This window comes from Gossypium hirsutum, chromosome D02, assembly GCF_007990345.1.
Source record: "Gossypium hirsutum isolate 1008001.06 chromosome D02, Gossypium_hirsutum_v2.1, whole genome shotgun sequence".
Lineage (NCBI taxonomy): Eukaryota > Viridiplantae > Streptophyta > Magnoliopsida > Malvales > Malvaceae > Gossypium > Gossypium hirsutum.
The window spans coordinates 14,058,785-14,074,608 of NC_053438.1; the positions used below are offsets into that span (position 1 = coordinate 14,058,785).

Sequence of the window (15,824 nt, forward strand, 5' to 3'; positions counted from 1 at the left end):
ACTTGTTGCGGTTGTGTATACTTGCACATTTTCGTCGTTCCAATTATATAGATTGAAAACCATAAATCAGTTTGAAAGGAACAGTCAGCAGCATCAAAGTACTTAACCTATATATACAAAGAAATTATAGGAAAACATGGAATTCCAAACAAAAAAAAATGTAGTTTTTTAATAGATACTACAAGTCTGCAAAAGACAAGCACATATGTTTTATATAATACAAGTTATTTTAAATATATATTAAACTTTTCTAATTTATGTATTAAAATATTAATAATAAGTTATAATAAATTTTTTATATTTTATTGTAATTTTCATAAATAATAACATTAAGGAATTTTAATATCATTTAAATATATCTTTTTTTTAACATCATCATGTCTAAAATAACCATTGTGTCTTTTTAAAAGCAATTTTTTCACAGTAATGCTAAATACTTAAATTTTAAATTAAAATTTTCAAAATCACTTTTAATAAGTATTTTTCCATAGCACTTTTTAAAAGCACTTCTCAACAGCAATGCTAAACTAGCCTTTAGACTTTGACCCGTGACCGTATCAAACACTATCACCTCGAAACCTGACTTCTATAGGATGAGTTTCTAAGGTAATGGTACTATCCTGACATGACATATGAAATGTATGTGTTCTGAGAAGCGTTATCACATCCTCGACCACTCAAATTTACCTATAAACTTTCACGGTTTCACTCTTAAAGCACTAAATACTAAACCCTAATATAAGAAACCCTAAACCTAAAAAAATAAAAAAAGATGCTACGTGCTTTCACATTCTCTCCAAAATCAGCCTATTTTCCTAAATTTCAAAAAAAAAAAAGGCATATAACTCTAATTTAGCCAAAAGAGTAAACTACACAATTAGTCACAATTAGTCACTAAACTATGGGTAAGTTTTTTTGTTTTGGTTACTTAACTAAAAAAGTTACAAATTGGTCATTGAACTATTCAAAAGTTTTCATTTAGCCATTAAATTATTCAAAAGTTTTATCTAAGTTATTGGGTTGTTAAGTTTTTTTTTTAAAAGTTCCACTAACGAGCTTCAAGCGACAATTTGACTGTTGGTACGGTGGATCAATACTCATTAGTGAGTAGAAAAATATACTTTAGATCTAAGTGGATGTGATGGTTAGTGTTGAAGATAAAAAAACTGATTGAATTTTGGTTTGTAAATTCGTGACTTCTAAAGCTATTTCATAAAAAAAAATTGAATTATAGAAGAGAAGGGGAAAAAGAACTTTTGATTGGTGCAAGTAGTGCGAAGAAAGAAAGCCATGTAGTATAGATTTTAACAACCTGATGACTTAAATAAAAACTTTTAAATAGTTTAATGATTAAACTATAACTTTTTTAATTAAGTGACCAAAATAAAAATTTATCCATAATTTAATAAATAATAATGTAGTTTATCAAAATAAAAATTGCTTTCTAAATAAAATCTACTTTCTATTTAATTAGCAAACAAATGGACAAGCAACTGCAGAGCTTTGGCGGGATGTCTCTTTTTTAGTAAATACTAATCATCAAATCACATCCTTTGAATATCTGAAAGCTGATATTTTACCTGCAAACAAATCTCCATTGCACCTTATTTAATTTGCTTGTTAAATATTGTTTTTCCTTGTTTTTTTCTTTTGGGTTAAATCAAAAGCAGAAAATCTCAATTTTTTCTCCTTGTTTCACTCTCTCAAATATCTCATCCAACAGGGAAGTTTTCAACTTACAAAATACCATCCCAACAGTTCAAAAATTAAAAAAAAAAACAAGTTTTTTCCCCTTTCCTTATTCACTCTGGTTTTGTCTGAAAACCGAACATTCTGTGCTCTTTCTTCCAGCTTAAGCACCAGCAGATCCGCTATCCGGTATCTACCTTCATCGGTCCTTTGCATTTTTCACTATGTATCTGTTTTTCTTTTTCTTTAGGTGGTTGAATGGACTAAAAATGTCAACTTTTTTTTTTCACGGATGCTTGTTTTTATTGGCATTCATTGACATTTTCTCGATTGGGTCAGTTTTGTTTTTTATGATTTTCCGGTCACAAATATGGGTATTCTAGGAAAAGAAGAGTGGTTGTGTTTTTGAAGCTTTGCTTATACTATTCCCTTTTTTCTACATTTAGCTGAATTGTTTGGTTTTGGATTCTCTTTTGCTTACTCTATTCACTGTTTTTCCCTTTCTTTGTGCAGTCTTAATATGAACTTTTCTTGTGTGCATTTGGGCATTTGAAAAAGAAAAAGAAACCCTTTTTTTTGCTCTAACATTGGTTTTCTTCTCATAATTATGTTAATATCTTGGTGAAAAACACTTACTCATGGAATCTAAATGCTTTTAGGAGGCTTTATGTTTCAAGCTTGTCCTATGCTTGCACTTGAACTAGTTTTAACTGGTCTCTGCTGTCTTTGAGGAAATGATGTAGTTCTTGTTGGGTTGTTTTGTTATAAGCAGAGGCAGTTTATAAAAGGGGATTGTTATGTCATACAATTGGTGATTAATTGAGTTGCTCATAATGTCGAGGATCACTAAGTGGAAGATTAAGAAGTCAAAAGTAAAAGTTGTATTCCGGCTTCAGTTCCATGCTACACATGTAAGTCACAATATGTATTCGTGACATTTTGTGGTATGTATTTCTTTTTTGAAGCTAATCCCTCATTGATCTCCCTAGAGGTAAGATCATATTAAAGGCTGAAATTTTGGTATATTTGAATTTATCTAACAATAGATGTGAACCAAATTGAACAATATAGCTTGTTAAGGTGAATTAATAAATCTAATGACAATGCATTTGACTGCATAACTTTAGTTCTATATATGATAGTCTAAGCTGCTCACATAGTTTGTGATTTTATCTTATATGGTACTTCTATCATGAAACTACATTTTCTTATAAATTGCTTGCATTTTGGTAGGAAATATGTATTTCAGTGTGAAGTATTTGCTTTCGAGTCTTTGGCTTGTGTTTGTGGATAAAGAGTTTACGTCAACCTTTTTGGCATATCAAACAAATATATTCTGTTTCCCAATGAACAATCAGAATGGAAAGTTTACATAATGGTTGTATAATGCTCTTGTTGGGGAGTTTCATAAGGTCAACTGCTTGAGGGATTAATTTTTATGCAGTAGGTATGCCCATGAATCTGATGTGGATGTTTTCATTAGAAAACAATATCAGAGAAGGAATAGGAATTAGTGTTTTAGATTTATTTATTTTCTTTAGGAGTTTTAGTTTTACTTATTTTATTAGGTTTTTTATTTCCTTATAAACTTTAAATTAGGAATTCTATTAGGACTTTCCTTTTGTAATTAACAGCCTATAAAAAGGATGCCAATATGAAATAAAGCAAGCAGTTTATTTTTATCACAAACGTTAGTTTGGGAAGAGGGTTCAGTCAAGGACGAATATGCCTTTTGAGTAACCATAGGTCGAAGCAAAAATTCTTTCTTGTCTAGACCAGTGACTAGATCCTACGCCAAGGCTCATAACAACTTGGTATCAGAGTTAGCTGTCATGGGTGACGAAAAAACTTTGACAGCCAAACTGGAGGCATTCATGGAACAAATGGCTACAAGGCAACAAGCATTAGAGGAGCAGATGGCGATGTTATCTCTTTTGGCCCAAAAGACAACGAAAGGGGATTCAGAAAAAAATAATGAAGAACAGGACATCAGTGGAGGCAAGAAAAGAAATTTAGATTAGCAACACGGTGGGGGCATGGTGCCACGATACTCTAAGATGAAATTTCCCACTTATGGTGTTGGAGATTCTTTATGATGGTTAAAAAGATGTGAATTTTTTTTTGGCAATCAACGGACCAACGAAGAAGACAAAGTAGGTTTAGTTTCATTCCATCTCTTAGGAGACACACAATTGTGGTTTGATCAAATCGAAGAAGAGGAGGCAAATCTGGATTAGGAGCGCTTCAGAGAGTGTTGTCATGTCAGGTTTGGGACACCTATGAGTAATAACCCCTTCGGGGAACTTGCAAACTTGAGACAAATTGGGACGGTAGAAGAATATCAACGCCAATTTCAATCACTACTGGCTAGGACTACTAATCTTAAACCTCGACAACAAGTAAACCTTTTTACTGCCAGATTGGTAGAGGAACTTAGAATTGATATTGAGATGCAACAACTGGGAAACCTTGGAATTGCAATGAATATGGATCGAGTTGTGGAACGTAAACAGAAAGTCTCTTCCAAGATGTTATCTCAAACCAATCTAAACTAGTCAGCTTCCCAAAATGCTGGCAGCACTTCAATTATTCCAACAACTAAGAGCTTTGCAAAGGGAGGAAGACAAACAATGAAACCAATGGGGAATAACAGCAAAATAGGTTCTTCCGCACCATTTATCAAGAGATTGACACGAGCAGAAATGGCAAAAAGAAGGGCTAAGGGATTGTGTTATAATTGTGACAAGTCTTACTCTATGGGACACAGATGTAAAATGTTATTTTGGATAGAAGTACCAGATATTGAAGATGAGCAAGATGATGAGGTTGATGATCTTGAAATTTCTTTACATGCCATTAGAGGACTTGCAATTCATCTACTATTTAGCTAACAACAAATGTGTCAGGAAAAATAGTGTTAGTTCTCGTTGATTCGGGCAGTACACATAACTTTCTATGTGAAGGTCTAGTGCCCAGATTGGGACTGAAAATACAAAAAAAATCTGGGTAGCAAGTATGTGTGGCAAATGGAGAATGGGTTCCTAGCATAGGCATTTGTAAATCAGTACAGTTCGTTGTGGCCAATGACAACTTTCAAGCTGATTTTTATACAATACCATTAGAAGTGATTTTGGGGGTTAAATGGTTGTGTACCCTTGGTTCGATTTTATGGGATTTCAACTCCTTAACTATGCAATTTGCAGTAAACAAGAAGAAGATACTATGGAAAGGGCAACACCCAGAGGCAGTTCCACGACTTAGTTTGATACAAGGACAAGATTTAACTAATATAGTATTGGATAAACTATTGGTAGAATTTGCGCATTTATTCCAAGAACCGTGTAGGTTACCTTCTAACCGCAAATGTAATCATCGTACAACTCTTAAACCAATAATGGGACCAATTGTAGTTAGGCCTTATTGATATCCACATTTTCAAAAGGATGAGATTGAGAAACAGTGTGATCAAATGTTACAAGGAATCATTCGACCCAGTAGATCACCATTCTCTTCTCTAGTACTCTTGGTAAAAAAATATGACGGGTCATGGCGTTTTTGCATTGATTATCGAGAGCTTAATGCTTGCACTGTTAAAGACAAATATTCGATTCCTGTAGTGGATGAATTGTTGGACGAACTTCATGGGGCAAAACATTTTACAAAATTGGATTTACGGTCGGGATATTTTCAAATTAGAATGGCAACTATAGATGTGGAAAAGGCAGCCTTCCGAACCCACCATGGACACTTTGAATTTCTTGTCATGCCATTCGGGCTTACCAATGTCCCTTCCACATTTCAGAGTTTGATGAATGACATTTTTCACCCTTACTTGCATAAGTTTGTTTTGGTCTTCTTTGATGACATTAATTTATAGCAAAACATGGACTGAACATATGCATCATGTAAGATTAGTTTTTGAACTCTTGTGGGATAACATGTTGTTCTTAAAGAAATCCAAGTGTTTCTTTGGAGAGTCTCAGGTAACCTACCTTGGTCATGTCATCCATCGTGAGGGAGTCGAGCTTGATCACACTAAAATTAAAGATGTCACCGGTTGACCAACTCCTAAAACTACCAAGGCTCTATGAGGCTTTCTTGGGCTGGTAGGATATTACAGAAAATTCATCAAGAATTATGGACAAGTGGCTGCACCCTTAACATCTTTTCCAAAGAAAAATGCCTTCAACTGGACTAAGGAAGCTGATGTTGCTTTCACCCAATTAAAAACTTCTCTTTCAGTAGCCCCAGTCTTGCAATTACCCAACTTTGAGGAGGAATTTGTGGGAGAATGTGATGCTTTAGACAGCGGGTTTGGAGCCGTACTGCAACAAAAGGGACACCCCATTGCCTTTTTCAGTTGCAAGATTGCAGTACACCTTAAGTTGGCTGCCTACGAACATGAATTAATTGGTTTGGCAAAGGCAGTGACTCATTGGCGACCCTATCTTTGGGGAAGGCACTTCCTCATCTGTATTGATCACTTCAGACTTAAATACTTGTTAGACCAACGACATCTCCACAACAGCATTGGATTAGCAAGCTAATAGGGTTTGATTTTTGAGTGGAGTATAAAGCAGGAAAGTTGAATAGAGCTGTAGATGCTTTATCTAGAAAAGACGAAGACTTACCACACCTCATGATTATTTCATTCCCTCAAGTTGAAATTCTTAAAGCCATCAGACAAGAAATAGGAGCTTCCCTAGAATTATCACAACCCCGGCAAAGAATTCTACAAGGAGAATTGAGGTCTGATTGGGTCGCACAAGATGGGTTGATTTTCTTCAAAGGGAGCTTGTACCTTTTACCTACCTCACCAATTATTCCCACTATTATTTCCTCTATACATGCTATGGCACATGAAGGGGGATTGAAAACATTGCATCGTATTTGTCAAGATTTTTTTTTTGGAAAGGAATGAAGCTTGCAACCTCAAAATTTGTGCAACATTGTTTAGTATGCCAACGGCACAAATGGCAAAATTTACAGCCCGCAGGTTTACTTCAACCTCTTCCAATACCACAACATGTTTGGGTTGATATCTTTATGGATTTCGTGGAGGGTCTACCCAAAGTAAAAGGGAAATCAGTATTTATGGTGGTTGTGGACAGACTATTGAAGTACGCTTATTTTTTACCCTTGTCCCATCCGTTTATTGCTATATCTGTTGCTACCGTCTTCTTTGCAGAGGTCTTCCGACTTCATGGCTTGTCGGAATCCATAGTTTTGGACCATGATAAAGTTTTCCTCAGCCTGTTTTGGAAGGAATTATTTCGTCAAAGTGGTTCTAAGCTCGCTTTTTCTTCAGCATACCATCCCCAATCTAATGGTCAGACAGAGGTAGTTAACCGAACAATAGAAATGTACCTACGATGCCTCTCTAGTGATCGTCCACGACAGTGGATCGATTGGGTTCCATGTGATGAGTATTGCTACAACAGCTCATATCACACTGCCCTAAGGGCCACCCCTTTCCAATTAGTATACGGTAGGGATCCACCTCGACTTCTCTCCTATTCACAGCTGGTTTTACAAGGATTGAAGCTGTGGATAAGGCTCTACAAGATAGGGATGCACTTTTACAAAATGTTCGGAATAGACTCTTGCAAGCTCAGCAACGAATGAAGAACACTTATGATTTGGGGCACAGAGAGTTGAATTTTAAAGTTGGGGATTGGGTTTTGTTACAGCTTCAACAATATCGACAATTGACGATAACTAAACAGAAGCATCACAAGTTGTTGCCAAAATATTTTAGTCTTTTTAAGGTCTTGAACAAAATAGGAACAGTGGCCTATTAGCTTGAATTACCTATAGGCAGTAGAATACATGATGTATTCCATGTTTCTTTCCTCAAAGAATACAAGGGACCTCAACCAAATGCGGTAGGAGACTTGCCCTTAGTATATGATGGCAAGGCCTTGCCTACTCCACAAGCTATTATTAATACCAAGCTTAATCGAGGTCGATGGGAACTATTAATGCAATGGGCAGGATGTCCTCAAGAAGATGCCACTTGGGAACCAATTGATAGTTTTCGAGAAGCTTATCCTGAATTTGAGCTTGAGGACAAGCTCAACTCCGAGAGGGGGAGTAATGATGTGGATGTTTTCATTGGAAAAAAATATCAGAGAAGGAATAGGAATTAGAGTTTTAGATTTATTTAATTTCTTTAAGAGTTTTAGTTTTACTTATTATATTAGGTTTTTTATTTCCTTATAAACTTTAAATTAGGAATTTTATTAGGACTTTAAATTGGGAATTCTATTAGGACTTTCCCTTTGTGATTAACAGCCTATAAAAAGGCTGCCAATATGAAATAAAGCAAGCAGTTTATTTTTATCACAAAAGTTAGTTTGGGAAGGGGGTTCAGTCAAGGACGAATATGCCTTTTGAGTAACCATAGGTCGAAGCAAGAATTCTTTCTCGTCTAGATCTGTGACTAGATCCTACGCCAAGGCTCATAACAGAATCTAGCCTTTTCCATAACTGGTTCCTTAACTGCAGGTTGCATACTTCTAGTGCATGGTTCACCCACATATGGATTCAGTACCATCATAGCTATAAGAGAGTGCTGTCAATCCTCATGCTCCTGCAACTGACACATGACCATTCTTGAATCCTGCCTTTGGGCCATGGTGTATTAAAAGATTGTAAAGATTTTAAGAAGGTATAAAACCTTTGTGGGTGTATGACAACATCAATGTAATGGGAGAATAAGAAAGCAAGCAATACATTGTAACATCCATCCATATGATGAAAATTTGAATTTAATGGTTTAATTGGTAATTTGTCAATGCTTTAAATTCGCGCTTCTCTTCTTAGCTTTGGTGATTCATAATAACCATCCATTCTACTAGGAGAAGAATTAGAAGGTTTGATATTAGTCCACCAAACTTTCAATCTAAACTACTTAAATCAACTAAGTGAATCCTTGTCATACATTGTATCTTGTGTGTGTTTAAATATTATGTTTCTTGCTAATTTATAGGCTTTGTATTGCATGCTATTTTTTCAGCACTTAATTATTCTAATGAACCATAATATTGGGAGAAGAATCTGATGGTTTAACTTTAGTCAACTAACTTCAGTTCATGTAAATAAATCTTTTCCACTATTTAATCTGATATGTGTTAAAAAGCTCTCTGAAGTTTCCTACTATATATATTTCTAGCATAATATGTGATTGTCCTTCAACTCTGGAAAACATATTCTAATGCATCATTCATCTTGGTTGTTGCAATGACTGTGTACCATGCATATTTTTTCAGAACAATTCAGATTCCACAAAGTGGATGGGATAAACTGTATATATCCTTTGTTCCTGCTGATTCTGGAAAAACGACTGCAAAGACAACTAAAGCAAATGTGAGAAATGGAACTTGCAAATGGGCTGATCCAATCTATGAGACTACAAGGCTTCTCCAAGACATCAAAACTAAGCAATTCGATGAAAAACTCTATAAGCTTGTTGTGGCAATGGTTAAATCCTAGTCCTTACAGTTTAGATGCAACATTTTGACCGCACACACAGTCTTGGTATGACCTTAACCGTCTTTTACCTAAACTATTTGGCAGGGTTCCTCAAGATCCAGCCTTCTTGGTGAGGCTACCGTCAATCTTTCTGATTATGCTGATGCATCAAAACCTTCTGTTGTTTCATTGCCTCTTCTTGGCTGTGATTCTGGAGCTACATTACATGTAAGGGCTTTTGAATTTCTCAAAAAAAATTTGGGGGTTGTTTTCTTGCTTGTTGTATTTCTTGGGTTGTTTGTGTAGTTAGAAGAAAAAATGTTTGTGTAGCTTCCTCTAGAAAGTCTTTCGAACTCTTTCCTATTAGAGATTTGTATTGTTTCATACCTAAATAATTTTTAATTTGTACTCAATGACAGGTCACTGTACAACTGCTAACCTCTAAAACTGGTTTCAGGTATCTATCAAAAACATTTAAACTTTTTGCTTGCTTCTAATTTCAAACTACTTATATGTAGTTACGCCTCGTCTCAGGGAGTTTGAACAGCAACGAGAACTTAGTGGGAGAGGTTTGCAGGTTGGCCCAGACCAAAATGGTCCTGATCAGTCTTATTCTGGGAAAGTATCAGTTTCTGAGGAGATTGTCAACAATCGCATTGATAAGGTTTAGTTTGTTTCTTTTAGATTCCTAGATATTACATGTATTGTATTGTTGTTAAAGGTTCTTTGCTTTTATTTCGCACTTTTACATTGAACCCTTTACGGTTTTACATACAAATACACATTTGTTGCTGAAGAGAATAATCGTCATGGTTCTCTTCTTTCCATAACAGTTCATTTATTGAGGAATACAGATTACAAGATATGTTCCTCTTATCAAAATCAGTGATCTTAAGGTGTATGATATCACTTCTTCAAGAGAACTGTCTGCAAATACTCCCTGGTTCAGTTCAGAAGCAGAATAAAATTATGGAGATAATGTTTGAATGGAGCTTGTTGTTACTAAGAATGCCATTAATATTGTAATGGACTTATATCACTTTGTTATAGAAACCCTCAAAGAGGCTGTGGGGTTATAAGTATGTGAAGATAAGAGTCAAGATGGTTAAAATGAGTTACATTTAGCCCTTTAGCTGTCCCATGCTACAATAATAATATGCAACAAGTACTTTTAATGTATCTTTAAATATGACATGCTCTTGTTTTTTTTGGGTGAAAAATTTGCTGTTTACATTATGTGAAAGGCTGTATTGTAGGCTCTTTAGTTGTTCTGAGCTTTTTTATGAATTTCCAGCAAATGCTTGGCTTTACAAATAAGGGATAATCTTCTTTTTTTTTCCCTGCTTTGTTTTATATATAGGTCAATGCAAGGGTTAGATTTATAGAAAAATCTAAAGAACAACCTTTGCTTGAAGATGTTGCCTTGAATGATGACTGTGGAGACTCAAATGTGGGTTTCCATGGCTCTTCAAATACTTCAGATAATTTATATGCAGAGGAGCATGAAATGTCCAGTGCCCATGAAAATGATGGCCAGAAGAGTACGGTCTATGTGGCAGGACTTGGTCACATCCCTCAGCAAGAGAGAGGGGATTCCTCAGTTCATCAATTATTGGCACTGGGGACTAACGGTTGGGTTCATGGCTGGAGTTCAGACTATTCCGCAGATAATGACATGGCTATTGCCTATGAAGAGAATAACAGACTCAGAGGATGCTTGGAAGCGGCAGAGTCATCCATTCAGGAACTAAAGATGGAACTAAGTTTTTTACAAAATCATGCTAATCTAATAGGTGATGAAACAGAGACGTTTGCTGAGCAACTTGTTGCTGAGATTTCTTCTGGAGAAAGGTTGGCAAAAGAGGTTTCTGCCTTAAGATCTGAATGTTCGAAGTTGAAAGGTGACCTTGAGCAGATGACAAGTTCTAAGCCATACCCTCCATTGAATAGCAAAGAACCTATTAAGAAAGACCAGAATCTCTTATTTCAAGACTTAGAGGTCACTTGGTCGAAGGGGCTTTTAGCTATGGAGGCTAAGATAAGGGAACTTCAAAATGAGACATGTTTGAATTATCATCAAAGAGACCATAGGTTCCTTCATGCAGATTTGGGGGCATTGCTTGGCATTCTGCAAGATCTCAAACAAAGAACTCAAAAAGAAATATCTATTCTTAGATCAGTAGAGTCTGATAGATGCAAAATGAAGGCTCCTGGAGCAATGAGTTCAACAAATGGTGATGCTTTCATACCAGAAACTAGTTTTGATGTAGAGCTTTACCAACCAGAACTAGGCATGGTTCCATGTGTTAGCGAGCCTGGTCATATGCCACACGAACCTGATTCTCTGGGTGCTACTAATGCAATGAAAGGTAAAATATTTGAATTTCTGATAAAGTTGGATGAATCAAAAGCTGAGCGGGAAAGCCTTGTAAAGAAAATAGAGCAGATGGAGTGCTACTATGAAGCTCTTGTTCAGGAGCTTGAGGAAAACCAAAGACGGATGCTGGAAGAATTGCAAAGTCTCAGAAGTGAGCATTCTTTTTGCTTGTATAGGGTGCAGTCCACTAAGTCTGAGATGGAGAGTATGCTCCTAGATATGAATGAGGAGATCTTGAGATTTTCAGAAGAAAAGCAAAATTTGGAATCTCTAAGCAAGGAACTGGAAAGAAGGGCTATTATTGCGGAAGCAGCACTCAAAAGGGCACGTCTTAATTATTCAATCGCGGTGGGTCAGTTGCAAAAGGATCTTATGCTGCTTTCTTCCCAGGTTATGTCTGTATTTGAGAGAAATGAGAATTTCATCAGGAAAGCTTTTGTAGGTTCTTCACGATCAAACTCCCTAGAACACTTGGAGATGATGCAGAGTCATGGACTGGATTCAGAAGAATATCAATCCACCAAGCCCTTGCATTGTCAAAATCAGGATTTAGGGGTCAATAAACAACAGTTGGGTGGAGATATTCTTTTAGAGGACTTGAAAAGATCCCTCCATTTGCAGGAAAGCCTTTATCAGAAGGTTGAAAAAGAAGTCTATGAAGTGCATTGCCAAAATGTATACTTGGATCTGTTTTCAAAGACTCTGCAAGAAACTTTGCTTGAAGCAAGTGCTGATATTAAACCTATTAAAGAGAGGACAGATGAGCTTGCACGACAGTTGGAACTGTCAGTTGAGTACAAGGAGTTATTAATGCAAAAGCTTGAAACAGCTATGAATGATGTTCATTCCCTTAATGAGTACAAGGCTACTTGCATTGCCAAGTATAATGACATTATTCTGCAAAAACAAACTCTGGAAGCAAATGTAGAAAATGTCACCCATGAAAATCATCTTCTCTCTGAGAAGATAACTGACTTGGAGTCCCTCTTGATGGAATACAAATGTTACAAGAGCAAATATGATGCCTGTGTCTTGGAGAAAACAAAGTTGGATAATTTATTGGAGGAAACCAGGAAACATGGTAATCTTCAAAATAATAACTCTTCTTTGCAGGAGGAGTTGAGAATGATCAAAACTGAGTTTGATGAATTGGTTGTTGTGAAGAAAAATTTGCAGAATACTGTTGACTTTCTGCGAAACAGGTTACTGAAGTTATTATCATCCTATGGCAAGTTTTTTGATGATCTGTTCCTCTCAAGTTGCTTGGTTGATCAGGATATCGAGTCCAAGGGCTTGACATCTGTCATGATGCGGTTAGAAGAGGTCCAGGATATCATGCATGAAAAATTTCTTCATCTCTTAGAGGAAAAGAAAGATCTGAAGGGCGAACGAGATAAGGCTCAGATGTCTCTAAGTGTCGTAGAATCAGACATGGTGCTAATGAAGTGGAAGTTTGACCGTGATATAGAATTCATGGTTGAGAAAATAGATTTATCCAATGTAGTGGTACAAAAGTTTCAGTCAGAAATTGAAGTTGTTGCTGAAAAGCTCAAGGTTAGCTCTGAAGTTGAAGAAATCTACGCACAACAGCAGAGAGATCTTTTATCTGATCTTGACCATTTTGAAGCTGAGCTGCAAGAGCTTACTTCTAAGAACTGGGAGATTGCTGAAGAAATCTTGGTGTTAAAGTCAGTCAGTGAAGAACTTGGAAGTAGTAAGCTGAAAGTGGCTGAACTTATGGAAGAAAACAAAGTGTTGGTGCAATATTTACAGGATAAATATGAGGAATCATCCGAACTTGCTTTAGAGATTAATGGTTTGAAAGAAAGTTTGCATTCTTTGCATGATGAGCTGCAAGCTGAAAGAAGCTCCAAAGAAAAATTGGAGAGTATGGTTACAGATCTTACTTCCCAAATGAATGAGAAGTACCATCTGTTGTTTCGCTTTCATCAGCAGAAATCTGAACTGGTCCATCTCAGGCAAATGTTATCAGATCTAGAATATGAGAAATCTGGAGTTTGCAGTCTTTTGCAACAGTGTGAGGAATGCCTCAACAATGCTCGTGAAGAATCTTCAACTATTACTTTTCTGGAATCTCAGTTGTCCATAGCTGCGGACGTTAGCCTCATTTTCTTAAGAACTCAGTATGAAACATGGACCACTGACCTTGTTTGTCAACTTTCCATTTATAAAAAGCAACTTGTAGATCTTCAAAAGAAGCATCTTGATGTTGAGGGCGCGCTCAATGGTTGTCTTGCTCGTGAAGCACATTACATTGAAGAAAATGGAAGATTATCAGTGATTCTTGATACCCTGAGGTCCGATTTAGAAGCTGCAATGGGTGAAAATGGGTTACTTCTCACTAAAAGTAGCTCTGTATTAGCTCAGCTTGAGGACTACAATAGGAGGCTAGAAAAAACCGAGTTTGATTACTGTGAGGATAAAAATCAGCTTGCTCTTGAAGTCAAAAGGCTGAAGCAACTACTATCCAGTTCCCAAGAAGAGATTGTTAATCTGATGATAACTAAGGAAGAACTGGAACTTAATGTCTTAGTACTAAATGCTAAACTGGATGAACAGAGCACTCAGATAAACTTACTGGAAGGGCATAAGGATGAAGTGCTGCTACTGCAGAATCAGTGTAATGAACTTTGTCAAAGGCTTTCTAAACAGATTTTGAAGACTGAAGAGTTCAAAAACTTTTCCATTCATATGAAGGAGCTCAAAGATAAGGCAAATGCGGACTCCACCCAGGTTCGAGAGAAGAGGGAATCTGAAGCACCACCAACTGCTATGCAAGAGTCCTTAAGAATTGCATTCATCAAAGAGAAGTATGAAACAAGGTTGCAGGAACTAAAGCACCAGTTGGCTGTCTCCAAAAAGCATAGGGAGGAAATGCTATGGAAATTACAAGATGCCATTGATGATATTAACAACAGAAAGAAATCTGAAGCTTCTTATATAAAGATAAATGCAGAGCTGGGAATTAAGATCTTGGAATTGGAGGCCGAGTTACAATCATTGATTTCAGACAAGCGTGAAAAAATGAGGGCTTATGACCTGATGAAGGCTGAATTGGATTGCTCAATGATAAGCCTTGAGTGCTGTAAGGAAGAAAAACAGAAACTTGAAGCTTCTTTGCTAGAACGCAATGAAGAAAAATCAAAAATCTTGATTGAACTTGGCATTCTAAAAGAACTGCTTGAGACCTCCACATCAACTATGAATGTTCAGATGGGAAGAAATGACAAACTAAAATATGGTTGTGTTTCTGATAACCTGGTCATCGATAATGCTCCAGCTAGGGACATAGATCATAAATATCTGGACCAATATACCTCAGCAAATTCCAAAGAAGCAGGACGTCCATGTTTTGTTCTCATTAACGAAGGTGACTGTGCAAGTGTGCTCACCAATTTGCAACCTGAGCAGGTAACTTAAATTTTCTTGGAATAACTGTTTTTGAAGGAACTATAATAATAAAGTTGATGTAGTATATGAAACTCAACTTACTACAGATGCATGTTTGCTTATTTTCCTTTGTAAGTGAGAACCGAAAATGCATTTGATTGTAAGAATAAATATTGAAAGGCAATTTCATTATAGATCACTTAAATGCTATCTATTCTGTATGACTATTGACATAATTGTATACCACTCTCCATTCTTATGCTCTTGATTGCATCTGCTGTGAAGACTTGTTTTGGATAATATATATACCACTCATGATGGGTTAAAGAGTTGTATAGAATCACAATTGAAGTAAAGAGAGAAACAACAAGGAAACATATAAATATGTGCATGGACCATTGCTTTTTAAGAAACAACTTTGTCCATTTCCTTTAGATAGAATATGAATCAAGTGCATTCTGAACATGTTCACATTACAATTTAGTTTTCTTAGTAATTTGACCTTGTTAGATTTCCATGCAATTTGTGAGTTATCATGTTAAATTGAAAAACAAAGTATTAGCTGAATCTGTTACATGTTCCATCAATGTCATTATTGGTAACATGCTGAAAGCTGGACTCCACTTAATGCCTTTTGAAATCAGTCCTTAACCTTCCATCAAGTTCTTTTTGCTTCATGATAAGAGGTTTTCCAAACGTAATCTTTGAGATATTTAGTTCAAAATCAAGCAGGGATAGCTTTGACATAAACATAATCTGGTTCTTGGCAGCTGTGTTGCATCTTCAAATTAAGTGTTAATATTACGGTCTGCCTTACTGTTCTTTTGTACCGGACTGCTAAGTGGTTAGTTTATGCTAACTGCATACTTTTAAA

General features: G+C 36.1%; 1 protein-coding gene across 2 annotated transcripts; it reads left to right on the top strand.

The window, feature by feature from the left end:
• The first annotated feature begins 1,530 nt into the window (after nt 1–1,530).
• LOC107910584 (interaptin) lies at nt 1,531–15,160 on the top strand. Of its 2 annotated transcripts, none has more exons than XM_016838463.2 (7): nt 1,531–1,878; nt 2,462–2,600; nt 8,961–9,171; nt 9,268–9,390; nt 9,582–9,619; nt 9,697–9,826; nt 10,523–15,160. In XM_016838463.2, the coding sequence occupies exons 2-7, from the start codon at nt 2,590–2,592 to the stop codon at nt 14,978–14,980; spliced, it is 4,971 nt and encodes a 1,656-aa protein (XP_016693952.2). In that variant the 5' UTR covers nt 1,531–1,878; nt 2,462–2,589; the 3' UTR covers nt 14,981–15,160. The 2 variants fall into 2 exon arrangements, with proteins under 2 accessions (XP_016693952.2, XP_040944411.1); XM_041088477.1 differs by having other exon boundaries at nt 8,971–9,171.
• The last annotated feature ends 664 nt before the right edge of the window (nt 15,161–15,824 follow it).